Genomic DNA, 13,558 nt, shown 5'->3' with positions numbered 1-13,558 from the left:
TATTCCACTGATTTATTATCCTGTAGTACGATCTACATCACGAGCGCCGCGATCGCGTGGGCATCGAGAGAAACAGTTCTGTATAAAAAAGATTTTATTAAAAATTCTCATTTATAGGACAGTACATTCAAAATTTACAACAGGATGATCCACGGTTAGACCATGTTCGTTGTCGAAACGTAAAAACTACCGGACAACGATTGATAGCTGATAATAGTCAGTTAATAGTAGTCGATGATCCTTGTGTGCATTGCCAATAATCAGCCTGTCGCTCGCAGACGCGTAATTTGCCTGTACAAACTCGCGTCAAATCGGCGGCATAAAAATGCATCGAGTAACGTACAATAAATAAGTAATGAGACCGTGCGATTTTTGGAACGTTTTTCCATTTTTTTCCCCCTTCTTCTGTATACCATTCCGAGGTTTCGATCGCGAGCGTTCGTTTGCCATTGAGATCGCTCGTTTAAAATACAGAGGCAGTAAGATATTGTCTTCTTCTTTTCCTGGCGCACGGCGATACATCGAAACGACGCTCGTCTGTTTACAACAACGAAAAAAAAAAAACAAAGAAAAACGATCTCTCCGTACAGAGGAGGAAACAGATTGCAGAGATTGGCTCAGTAAAGATTCGACGAGAATTTGTTTGTTTAGAAAGAACCGCGATGAATTCCTACGATCAGAAATGGAACACTTGCGCCCGACCGCGAGAGAGTACAATTCACTCTAATCGCTCGATCGCTTTTCCATTGTGCTTTCCGTTTCCCGACGCAGCGAGTTCGTCGGCGCCCCCCCCCCCCCCTCCCCCTCGAAATTCGCGAAAACAGGAACGTGCTCTGACAATCGCGCGAAAACTCGGCTATTGTGCCCGGAGAATAAACACACTTCTCGCTCTTCCCGCGCTATCTACTTAAATCGGGTGTGTCGATCCCAAGATCGGATCATAAGTACAATCATGGTCTACGCGAGGCCCCCCACCCCCCTCCCCGGTTGCTTCGCGTTTCCGCAATTAAAACAATTCAATCTCACACGGTTACGCGTCCTCGGACCCGTTCGCGAACACACTCCTCGTTAGCGACGTGCACGCTCTTCAATCTCATTTCAATCGTTCCGAATTGTCCCTTCGATCGGTCGAAATCGCGAGCGATTTCTCTTGCACGATTAACGTCGCGTCTGTTAGAAAGTGCAGCGAATTTTCGTTATAATATGTACAGTGGGCTCCGATCAAACCGAATTGCTTATATTTAGACGGAACGGGAACGCGTTCCATTTTGCCGCGATTTCGACGGTGCTCGACGGGACAAAATCTGCAATTTTCAATTCGAATCGGTAATTTTGAGACGACCCTCTCGCAGAGAGCAGTCTTCCCGGTTGGAGGTTCAGATAGTAAAATGTTACGTCTGAACACATTTCTGGCGTTTCACAGCTTCGAAATTTGATCGTAGATCTGGCATGGGCACGCTGGGCTGCGTCGAGGGCCACGTAGCCACGCCTCCTGGACTGGTCACGCCCATTCACACTAGGCCACGCCTATTCTGTCTAGAGGGAACAGTTCGACAGCCTCGAAGTTGCAAGGTACGCAGTATCCCACTATTCTGACGATGGAGGACACGAAACCATGTCCGTTTAGGGCAGGCCACGCCTATTCAAGACAGGTTACGCTCATTCCAAGCAGAAGGAATGGACCAGCAGATAGCCTCGAATTTGCAAGATTGAGAGTACCGTATTGGGGGCACAAAACTACGCCTGTCCAAGACAGACCAGACCTATCTAGGACAGGCCATGCCTATCTGAGACAGACCACGCCTATCTAGTACAGGCCACGCCCATTTTAAACACAAGGAAAAAAACAGATAGTCTCTAGCTTGCCAAATCGAGAGTATCGTACTGTTCCGACATCGAGAACTACAAAGCTACGCCTTCCTAAGACAGACCACGCCTATCTAGGACAGGCCATGCCTATCTGAGACAGACCACGCCTATCTAGTACAGGCCACGCCCATTTTAAGCAGAAGGAAAGACACAGATAGCCTCGAGCTTGCAAAATCGAGAGTATCTTACTGTTCCGACATCGAGAACCACGAAGCTACGTCTTCCTAAGATAGACCACGCCTATCTAGGACAGGCCACGCCCACTTCGAGCACAACGAAAGAAACAGACAGCCTCGAGCTTGCAAAATCGAGAGTATCTTACTGTTCCGACATCGAGAACCACGAAGCTACGCCTTCCTCAGACAGACCACGCCTATCTAGGACAGGCCACGCCTATCTAGGACAGGCCACGCCCATGTTAAGCACAAGGAAAGAAACAGATAGCCTCGTGTTTGCAAAATCTAGAGTATCTCACTGTTCCGACCTCGAGAGCCACTTAGCCACGCCCACTCTCAAATTTTGGCCCCCGAGAGCTTGTTGCCCACGCCGTCGAGACGTAACGGCGTCAGCAGAGAACGTTTGAAGGGAGATTCGAGCATGTGTGCACGACGGCTCGCGGCGAATTGCGCGTAGAAACGTGTAAGTTCGTTTGACGAATCGTCGAGCCTCTCGGTAGGCTCCGCGCCGACATTTTGGAGGTTCGTTTCTCGTTGAGCGTCGCGACTCGTCTGCCTGGCCTAGCTGTCGCGGTCCAGCGAGTCCAGGGTGTCGTTGCTGGACGAATGGGTCAGGTCGCTCAACTCGTCCAGGTGTTTCTGCTTTTTGCGGACGTTCCAGTGAAGACACTCCGCCAGCGAGTCGAACCAGTCGGTGATCTGATCCGCCGCGCAAATGCTCGGCACCGGGTATATGGACGTGGTCACCCTCAGGCTGTAAACAACGACACAGAATTGGTGAACAAGCCAGAGAGACGTTAGCGATCACGATTGAACAGAAATGGTGCGAATGGAACGCGAGCAGTTGGTCTGATTGAATAGAAATGAGGTTTAACAGCTGGCCAGCAGTTAGGATTGAATGTTAAACAGTAGTAGAGAATAATCGAGCAGGTGTTAACACCGGGGCTTCGAACGGCTCCGAAATTATCTCAAACTGTTATATCAACGCTCTGATTGGAACGGTTGGGAAGAACCTTTATTCTGTGTCCGGGGAATTGAAATTTTTAATGTATTGTGTCCGTTCCAATTACGGTTTTTATTACCATATTGACTCTGTTTCTTTGACTACCATGCCAGATATTTAACAAAAATCGATTTCAGAACAATTTGGTGACCACGACGGACCAAATCCATAGGACCCCAAGGACCCTAGGACAAATTTACAATTACGGAATCAATATGAGAATCGAAATGGAACTGTAATTGAAGCATCTTCCGTAATAATACTTGCTCGGCACAAAAATTCTCCAGAACCGATGGCGACGATACAACAGTTTTCAAGCCCCGGTCACAACGGAGAAGTACGAATCGAAAGTGAAAAAGAGAGAACCGAGAGCCAATAGCAGTAGAGAGAATGAAGTTAAATGCGTAGACAAAAAAGAGAAACGGAATTTAAATAGATGAATGGCGGCGTGTCGTAACGTTGCAGCGTAGTGCAACCTGCGGTATGAGAGTAGAGGAGTGAGACTGTTTTTTTTTTCTTCAAATTCTTTTCAGATTTTTTGTTTTGTTTTTTTTTTTTTTTACGAAATAAACAGACCTATCCCCGACGCGCAATTCTTGCTGATTACGACCATCGAAAGAGACGTAAGCTGTGCTACGGGCCTTGCTGTTTGCCATTATCTGGAACAATTTGGAGAAAACGCCGACGATTAGACAAGTCTGACATAGCGGTTAACGTTTACCTGTCGCCGTGGAAGAGCTCCTGTCTATTTCTACCGTCGAAGGACACCCACGAGGTGTTCCTGCTGTCCGGTGAGACAGAGATCTGTGGTAGAAAGGTAGCAACGGTTAATCGCAACCTGTATACGCTGGCTGTACCTCGAGGTAATCATACAGTAACTTCACTGGTCCAAAGAGATCAATAGAGAAGGATTCCTACGCCTTTTCACCATTTAAGATAAACTCAGAACTGGTAAACACTACAGCTTAATGCGAATTGATATGAACACAGCGTTATTTGAGATTTGTATCATCTCAAATAACTATACTGTTTTATTTATATTTAAATAACGCCAAAGGAGGACACATTTCTTACTAAAGAGTCCATATGCAGTCCAAAATTTCTATATAAAACTGATTTTAACTAATTAACAGAGTATAATTCCCAGTACGCACAATACTGCAGGTTTACGCAGCACTAAAAGTGACAACTTCACATTACTCTATAAAAATAAGAATGCAAATTTTGTTTCTATACAAATTTTTAGCATTCTTTTAAATACTCACACGAAGAAATATATTTCTTGAATAATTCCTCATGGTTGGATCTTTATAATCTCAATAACAGTAAATTAAAAATATTAGAACTAGAAGTGTTGAACTCTTCTTTTCTCTTTGACTTTCAGACGAAGTGTTCATCCATATCGTTACCTCGAAGTGCGAGGACTCAGCGTGGGGAGAAGCAAGCTAATCGGTAAAGTCCGGAGATCCGAAACGAGTCCTGTGACTCGACCATGTCGAAACTTTTCGAAACGTGGCAGCGCATGGTCTGGGAATGCGGGCGTCGTCCACCAGGACCAAGTTTCCTTCTAGGGGACAACGCCTCGGACCAGCAATCTTGATGCTACCAAGATAAGGTGCCTCTTTGCTGACCACACACGGAAATACTTTAACGCGAGAAACGCGGCGGTTTCTTGTCTGACACAGTTCCGATGATCGGTCGCGAGTCGAGAACTTTATTGTTCTTCTTGTTCTATCATTTCTCCGTAGGCACAACGGGTCCCATTGGAGGACCCATTGTCCCGGAGTACAAGGAGCTTGAACCATTTGCATGATAAGAAAGAAGGAAGAATAATGCTCTTATCGCCAACTGTTTAATTATATTTAAAGAAATCATTTCAAACAGTAAACCGATATTCTAATAATGCAAATGGGTTAAATAAGTGGGTCTGAAATAAATTGATCCAAACCTTGATGAAAATCTGCAGATCTAGAAGAGAACCAGGGACTCAAGACCTCTTTCATTGTAATCTGCTGTCTCCAAAAAAGAAGCTAGAGCGCAAAGGAGTTCGTAAAACTTGTGTCCTAAAAAATTTGGAGATCTTCAAGAAAACTTAATGAAGGTCCCTTTCACTGCAATCCACTTTGCTTAAAGAAGGGACCTAGGACGCAAACATTGCTTAGAGAATCCAAATATTTTGTAAAAGGACTTGGAGCAGAAGATCTTCTTTGATCACAGTCTACTTTGTTCGAGAGATGCGCAACAACGCATTGCTAGGGACTCGCATGATGCCGTCTATGGTTCGGATCGATTTATTTCGGGACACTTACGTTGCCGGAAGTAGGCCGGCAAAGCAAAATCGTTGAATACCTTCAGCTCGACGCCAGCGGGTACGACGATCGGCCTGAAGGACAAGGAGTGAGGGCAGATCGGTGTGATCATGATGGCAGGTACTGAAGGATGAATCATGCTGGCTCCGGCCGCGACCGCGTACGCCGTGGACCCTGTCGGCGTGCTGACTATCAGACCGTCGCCCTGCACGCTGGTCACGTGTTTTCCGTCGATGAAGAGGTCGATATTCGAGAGGTACGGCGATGGACCTCGATCGACCACGACCTCGTTCAGCACCAGAAGATTCGTCGGCGGTTTGGCCGGTTTGCCCTCCTCTCCTTTCCGCATGATGATGCATCTCAGCCGACTCCTCAGGGTCAAGGCCGCGTGACCTAAACACGGAACCGTTGTCAGAAACTTAAGGTCTTGGGTGTACATCAAATCTTTCCACTAGGAGACCTTTCTCGGATCATCTAGCAGTATTACAGACACCTTGAAATAGTTTATTTTAGTGGGAATTGACTCTTCAGGGTGTTTGCGATCTAAACACTCGACGAACCATTACAGAAACTTATGGCGGTGACCTTAAGGTCTTGGCTGTGGTTATACATCTTTGCACTTGGAACCTTTCTTAGACCATCTACCAGTATTATAGACCTCAATAACTTATTGAGCAAATTTCTTCCTCAAGTATGTTCAAGTTTCCAGTTGACAAACTAAGTTCCCAGCTGGTTAGCTCTCAGCTGCGACTTATTTTACCGAGCAAAGTGCAAATCAGTATCGCAACACGTGCCAGTGCACGTGAAACATCATTTGCAAACGTTGTTACGTTAAATTCTCTCGCTAAAATCGTTCTTTTTTTTTTCTTCTTTGATTCCGTTAATTATTTATCACTGACTCGCGAAAATGTCTCAGCGACACTTTATCACTGTAGCAATGGATTCTGCTGACTCTCTAGCTCTTCCAGACTAACACAGAAGATACCGTGAACTAATTAGCATTTTGAAACGTCCGATAAAGGCGAATCCTATGATCAGACTACGAATGTTTATGCAAAATTGTCGAAGTAAATCGGAAGAAATAGAAGTTGAATGAAATAGTATTTTATCTTTTCAAACATCTCAAAAGGTCTTGAAATTCTTCAAACATCTTTTCAGTTTTGTACATGATCTATTCATTTCTTTTTTTTGTAAATGTTTATTAGAACGCTAGAACCTTGGGCAAAATGAAACGATTCCCTGGAGGGAAACTGACTCCCAGAGGGAATCTGTCTCTCTGGAGAGAGACAGAGAGAGAGAGAGAGAGAGAGAGAGAGAGAGAGAGGGGGGAACGTTTACTCGAGCACAATAATCAAAAAGTGGAACTCGCATGATGCTAGTCAGCACACAGGCGTCCGATTGTCGCGTGTGCAATTATCTCGTCGTGTGGTGTCGAGCGAGGGGAAAGCTGGGCGTCGAAGGACGCCGATGTTTGCGCGAGATTCGCGAGTATCTCTCGTCGTAAACAGAGAAAAAGTGGAGCTATGGCGATTTCACTCACCCTCTAGGACGTTTGTCACTTGCTCCTGAAAATTGTCGAATTCGAAGGGCGTCAAGAAGCCCAAAGAGCCCAGGTGGAAAGCCATCACTGGCGGCACGGATTGCTGGAAGAGCAAAGAGGCGTACAGGAGCGTACCGTCGCCTCCCAGACAGACGATGAAGTCGATCCGATCCTGAAACAACGAATAGATCAATCATTATCCACAGCAGTTCTCGTTAGTAGCTTCGCAATTGGCTTAGAAGTGGTACAACAACATGGAAGTCATTCCCATGTTTCAAATTGCTCATCCTTAAATCGTTCTTTTGTCTTAGAATCATATGATTGGCTACTTAGAGTACGTTATTGTTTCAAGTATTGAAATAAGTGAACATCAACAACTGAAAATCTTCTACCTGAATTGCAAGAAACTGGAATGAAATAGAAATTTATTTCCTTTCTTAACACTGTGATTTCTCTATATATGTCGCCAAGGCCTGGATCATAAACGTCCCGGAGTATACACGACACTGGCAAGACCCGTGTTGTTGACATATATCGAGAATTCACTGTACGTTTAAAATAATATGACAGTATTTTCAAATTCTTCTAATGTTTTCACTGTTTCAAGTTACCCCAACTAATTTTTGTCATGAATGCACAAAGTCCGTGATCAGTGAAAAAAATAAATTTCTATTCAACTCCTGTACCTAGCAATCGACGCACAATATTTGTATCTTGCGTAAATATCCGCAGTCCACTAATCACAGTGCGAATTTCCGAAATTTTAAACAGATTCATGGCCAGCCGAAGGGAACAGTTACCTGTAGGTCGTCCGTGCCGTCCCTGAAGGTTTGCAGCCTATCCCGAACGCCCTGGAACCTAGGGTCCCTAGCCAGGGCCGGGTCCTCCAAGACGGACGCCTCGACAAATACCACCATCCGTTTCTCCTGCAAAAACGGAATCAGAGTTGAACCGTACCTGAACTCTTCGCCTGATTGCGTAAAAGTGTAATGAGAGTCTCGTGACGCAAATGCTGATCTCCAGAGAAATAAAACGCGTCGTCGATTCTGCCATACACGAGCACGCCGATAAAATACCTAAGAAGCTTATAGTCATGCTGAATCGATAAACCGAAGGAGCGTGCACGCGGGGGCAGTTAGGCTCGCGTAAAAATTGTAATGAGCGACCGACCGACCGACCCGACCGATGCGATTCCGTGACGCGGTTGCATTGAAAGCGCCGCGGGAACGCTATACTTTTGGGATCAACGAATGGGACAAATACAGATTAAAATATAATTGCGAATTAAATTATAATGTCACGAGTCTCAATGGACATTGACAGAGTGTGAATCATTGGTGGATTCATTGAATGAAATGCTGATGTGTACCAGGTGCATTCAGCAGGAATTGAAGAATGACAATTCAGGAAATATTGATCGAATAAAAATAAAATAGAAATTGTGGAACAATATGTATATTGACTGGTGAGCTAATTAAATGAACTGCTGAAGACTGTGATGTTGAACCAAGTTCAGTAAGGACTAAAGAATGAAAATTCGATGGAAATTAATGGACACAAGAACCGAGGAACAAAGTGCACATTCGTTTATGAATGTATTGAATGTAACGCTGAAGAAAATCCTGCTGAACCAAATGGCCTCAGCTGGGCCTAGAGAAGTCCTGGAAAGGATGAACTACGAGCCGAAGGAAGTCCGATTAATATATTAAGTTTGTTCGTTGCTCACCTCGATCAGCCATGTGACTAATTGGACGAACGGCGGCAGCACCGACGAATCCCGGACCTTTTTGATGACCAGGACAGTGAGAGGCGGCTTGTACCACGTCAACCTCTGGGAGGCAGGGTCCTGTATGGTCCTGTAACATGGCAAGTTCAACGTTCCACGGTGAACCTTCGTGGCAGGGTCCAGAGAGCCGCGGACCTCCGCGGCGAAGTTGAAAGGCGAAACCGTGCGCGTCATGAGATAATTAATATTAATGACAAAAGCGTTCGAGGCTCGGCGATTAGCAGGAATCTTCCGTGACCAAGGACAAACCGAACCGTTCTCCGCCGCGGACAACCATTCGACAACGTTTTATACGTGGTTTCCGATTGTGAACCCAAGTATTCGATGACCCGACGACTATTTAATATTAATCGAAATTGACGAACACCGCCGCCTGGGACACGAAGCTACGAGGGGGGCTTATCGGTGAATTACGGTCGCCCGGGGATCAAAGGTGCGAAGGGAACAATGCATAATGCATCGCGGCCCACCGCTCATCCTCGGGCTTGATCCTATTTGCTTAGAATGCGATTGAAACAATTAAATGCGCTTCCGTTCTCTTTCGTTCGACGGCCGAGTCATCCCCTCGAAATTATTTCCACCGACAATCGGACGTATCGAATGCAGATCGCTTTCGAGATCGGTACGGTTTTATGACCACAGTGTCGTGTGAGATACTGGGGAAATTTTGTATAATTAATTGAACTACTGAACAGCAAAAAGACGTATGTTAGACTTCATGAAATTTACGAGAAGATTAACACGATTCACTGCTCACTCGACCTTTGAAAGAATCGGCTAGTGTAGCATGCTTGCACTTTGAACAGTGACAATTTCGTTTACTATGCTAGCCCGTTCTTTCATTGTCGCGTTGAACGAATTATTTTTGTGTTCCTGTAAATTTCATGTAATGCAATACTTAACATTCTGGGCGCCTGTTCACTTATCGTCTCGGTCTGATTTCTGTTTGCACGAAGATTTGTGGTTTGAAGATTAGGTTGCAAAATTTAGCGAAATGTTGGTAGACTGTGCGCGGGAAAAGGAGAGATAAATGAAAACTTAGGACGTTTTATAAAATAGCGATGCAGGATTAAAGAAAGGCACGTTTTTCGACAGTGTCAATTTTTTATAACATGTTTTGAATATCGATAAATATTTCTTTAAAATCTCTGATTAATCCCTTTGGAATTGTAGTAAACAAGAAGATAATTGCACTTCATTTTAATTTGTTTTGGACAACACACAGAACTATGTTAAAAGTATTTTGGAGTAAAAATTTGTACTGTTACGTTATGGGAAAATAAGACATTTTTACTGTGAGTGAATATTTTTTGAAAATTCTTAAGAATTTTAAGCGGAAGAGAATTGAGATCAATTTTTGTTTATTTTCAACAGGAATGCTATGCAAAATTTTTATTGAGCACGAATACTGTCAGAATTGGAATTGAATAAGAAATTGTCAGAAGTAGAAGTAAATTCTAAACTAAAAGTTACATTATAAGAGATAGTAGTAAATTATAAAAAATAGTAGAAATGATTTTAAACCAAAATTGGCAATGCTAGGCATGACTTTGAATTAAACATTGACAGAATCAATTGACAATTCACTTTGAATTAAAAATTCGCAGGAATAGAGATGATTTCCGACTAAAAGTTGGGACCACTAGAAATGATTTTGCACTAAGAGAACTGACAGCGTTAAAATTTAAATAAAAAATTGACAGCGTTAAAATTTAAATTAAAAATTGACAACGTTAAAATTTAAATTAAAAATTGACAGCGTTAAAATTTAAATTAAAAATTGACAGCGTTAAAATTTAAATTAAAAATTGACAGCGTTAAAATTTAAATAAAAAATTGACAGCGTTAAAATTTAAATTAAAAATTGACAACGTTAAAATTTAAATTAAAAATTGACAGCGTTAAAATTTAAATTAAAAATTGACAGCGTTAAAATTTAAATTAAAAATTGACAGCGTTAAAATTTAAGTTAAAAATTGACAGCGTTAAAATTTAAATTAAAAATTGACAACGTTAAAATTTAAATTATAAATTGACAGCGTTAAAATTTAAATTAAAAATTGACAGCGTTAAAATTTAAATTAAAAATTGACAGTGTTCAAATTTAAATTAAAAATTGACAGCGGTAAAATTTAAATTAAAAATTGACAGCGTTAAAATTTAAATTAAAAATTGACAGCGTTAAAATTTAAATTAAAAATTGACAGCGTTAAAATTTAAACTAAAAATTGACAGCGTTAAAATTTAAGTTAAAAATTGACAGCGTTAAAATTTAAATTAAAAATTGACAGCGTTAAAATTTAAATTAAAAATTGACAGCGTTAAAATTTAAATAAAAAATTAACACCGCCAAAATTTAATTTGATCTAAAAATTGAGACAGTTAGAAACGACATGGACTAAAAATTGACAATGCCAGAAACGATTTAGAGTTAAAAATTATAAAAAATAATTCCGAACAAAAAGTGGCCAATGTCAAGAATGATATTCAAATAAAAATGGATAGTGTTAGGAATGATTTCGACCTAAAAATTGACAATACCAGACCCGATTTTGAATTAAAAATTGGAAGTAGTAAATGGTAGTTGGAAATGATTTTACACTAAAACTTGCGAGTATTAGAATCGAGTTTTGATTGAAAAAAACGCGGTTGTTACTAATGATCGATGGCTAATTCGGTGTCGTTTATGTCTTCTAGCACAAATTCAACGGAGTGTCGAGTGCACCGATGATCCTAGGACGGATTGCATGAAGCTGTGATTCGAGTGTCCTCCGAGTAGCCTACCTGACAGTTCCAACCATGACGTGGTACCGGATTGAGAGTCGCGCTAGCACTGAACGTGGACCGAACACGGCGGTACGTTTTTTAACGGTAAACAATCGGACGACGCGCAAGCGCGCACAGACGGTTTCATATGCACGCGATCCGTGATTATGCGAATAATACACGCGGGGCTCAGGCGAGGCGGCGCGACGCAAACGGACGCCGATTTCTGTGATTCACACGTGCGTCTGTTTTAGCGGATAGCCGCCAAGCGTTTGCACGGATTTGCACAGGTTCGCCATCGGACTGACCATGCTCGATGCAATCGAATTCACTATGCCCCGGCTATACGCCAGCCTGGAAGAAAAAAGCCGCCTACTTTCTACCGCGATCGATCAGATTCTCCGTTTCTTACACGCGTCCCTGTCGACGAATTACGGGCGATTATGTCACTTGCTCGGGAAACTATCCGCGACGCTACACTTTCATGTTTAATAAATTAATCGATTTATTATGAAACCAACGGCGATGCCTGTTTCGCTGTACGACCGAAGATGAGGTCTTATCGCGCTTGCAACGTGTCCCGAACCAGTTCGACTGCTTCCTTAAACGGCTCGTTATCGCGAAACGTTTGAAACACTAATGCACTTTTTATCGTCCACGATAAAGTAAAATAATCATAGTTGGAAGCGAAATGCTCGAAAGAATCACTAAATACTGTTTCGATGAGAGTATCCTACAGTTTAATCAACCCTGAACACGAGAGAAAAGAAGTGCTAATTGGAGAATAAATTCGACAGAATTTTGAAACGGAAACTGAACCTTGCGAATTTGGAGTTTCGAATTTGGAAAACGGAATTCAACGTGTGCGCACAGGAGGATAGGAAAAGTTGAAATTAATTATCGGACGAGTAAACAACGTGTACAACACCATTTTTAATGACGCAACAAATGACGATACGATGAGTGAAAATTTAATGGAGGTCATATATTAATCGGTGCAGGAAGCTGAATGATTTTAATAACACTAGGCTTGCGGAGCACTGAGAGCATTTACATTACTTTACAAAAATAAGGAGACTGTGTCCATCCAAATTTCTAGCCATTTTTTAAATAATATATACCTAAGGAAATAAGTTTCGTGAAAGAAGAAATAAAATCGCAAATTAAAAATATTAGAACCCGTCATTTTGACGGGTCCGGTAAACCTAGTGTTAATAACAATCTCAGAAGTCTCAGAAGGAATAATTTAGAATCTAGGGTAAAATTTAACACTAAACGCACCGAGCTATAAACGTAACAGGTACACGTTGCCTTATAAAAATGACAAGATTCAATTTATTTAGACTTTGCGCGGTTCTCATTGCAATGCGTGCTCTACTAAAGATATTTATCGCTCGTGAAAGCATCTTCATAAATTTCAAAAATTGTCAAATAAAAATCTAGAACCATTTGACCGGTGGTGGTAAAAGTAAGAATAAGTTTCGAATTAGGGCAGTTCGGGAAGGAATAAAAATGGGAACGCAACCAGGAGAAGAATTATGAATCAGCGCACGAGTTAGGGGATGCGTCCCGAGGACAATGCGCGTCTGGATTCGCCTGAGCTGGAGAAACGTGCGAAAAAAGGCATCGCAGGAACAGAACGCGCGGGTACAAAGGAAAGTTACACGAGGATGATTGCGTAAATTATGTTAAAACCTGAGCACCTTCATCAAAGTCCACTTGCGGGCTCTGCTTGCCGATCGTTAGACGAACGGACACGTGCGCCGGTTCGTTGATCAACGATCGACGATGTATCGTTTCGCTAATGCAATTCAGATTTTTCGATTCGACCGCTATCACGCGCGCCGCGGGCTACTCCGACGAACGTAATCATCGCTACTGCTGAGTAACTAATGAATGATACATTTGATTACACGATCGCGAGCCGGTCGTTTCGCGGCAATTGCCAGCTTCTGGCTTCCGAGCATGGTCGCCACCTGCGTCCACACCACTCTAATCTTCGGCGATTCTTTTGTTACGAATCGCGGAAGTGGGACGCTCGACTGTCGGCGTGCAACGTGCTTCTTTTTATGAAAATTAAGGGTACGGTGACTTGCGACTTTAGACAAT

At 42.6% G+C, this 13,558-nt stretch overlaps 1 protein-coding gene across 7 annotated transcripts in view; it reads right to left on the bottom strand.

Moving 5' to 3' along the window:
* Nucleotides 1-76: 76 nt before the first annotated feature.
* LOC143360273 (NAD kinase) overlaps nt 77-13,558 on the bottom strand; it is a 54,370-nt gene continuing 40,888 nt past the window's right edge. For 5 of the 7 annotated variants that reach the window (XM_076798988.1, XM_076798996.1, XM_076799011.1 and 2 more), the window contains 7 exons: nt 8,624-8,753; nt 7,698-7,823; nt 6,898-7,069; nt 5,398-5,750; nt 3,770-3,852; nt 839-2,799; nt 77-798 (listed from right to left, as the gene is read on the bottom strand). In XM_076798988.1, coding sequence (XP_076655103.1) covers nt 2,607-2,799; nt 3,770-3,852; nt 5,398-5,750; nt 6,898-7,069; nt 7,698-7,823; nt 8,624-8,753 — 1,057 coding nt within the window. In that variant the 3' untranslated portion in view covers nt 77-798; nt 839-2,606. Of the gene's footprint in view, nt 799-838; nt 2,800-3,624; nt 3,708-3,769; nt 3,853-5,397; nt 5,751-6,897; nt 7,070-7,697; nt 7,824-8,623; nt 8,754-11,467; nt 11,627-13,558 lie in introns of those variants that run through there. The other 2 variants (XM_076799016.1, XM_076798985.1) reach the window with 2 other exon arrangements.

This window comes from Halictus rubicundus, chromosome 1 (genome assembly GCF_050948215.1).
Source record: "Halictus rubicundus isolate RS-2024b chromosome 1, iyHalRubi1_principal, whole genome shotgun sequence".
Lineage (NCBI taxonomy): Eukaryota > Metazoa > Arthropoda > Insecta > Hymenoptera > Halictidae > Halictus > Halictus rubicundus.
The sequence above is the reverse complement of the archived record's forward strand: the minus strand, read 5'-3'. Positions and strand labels throughout refer to the sequence as shown.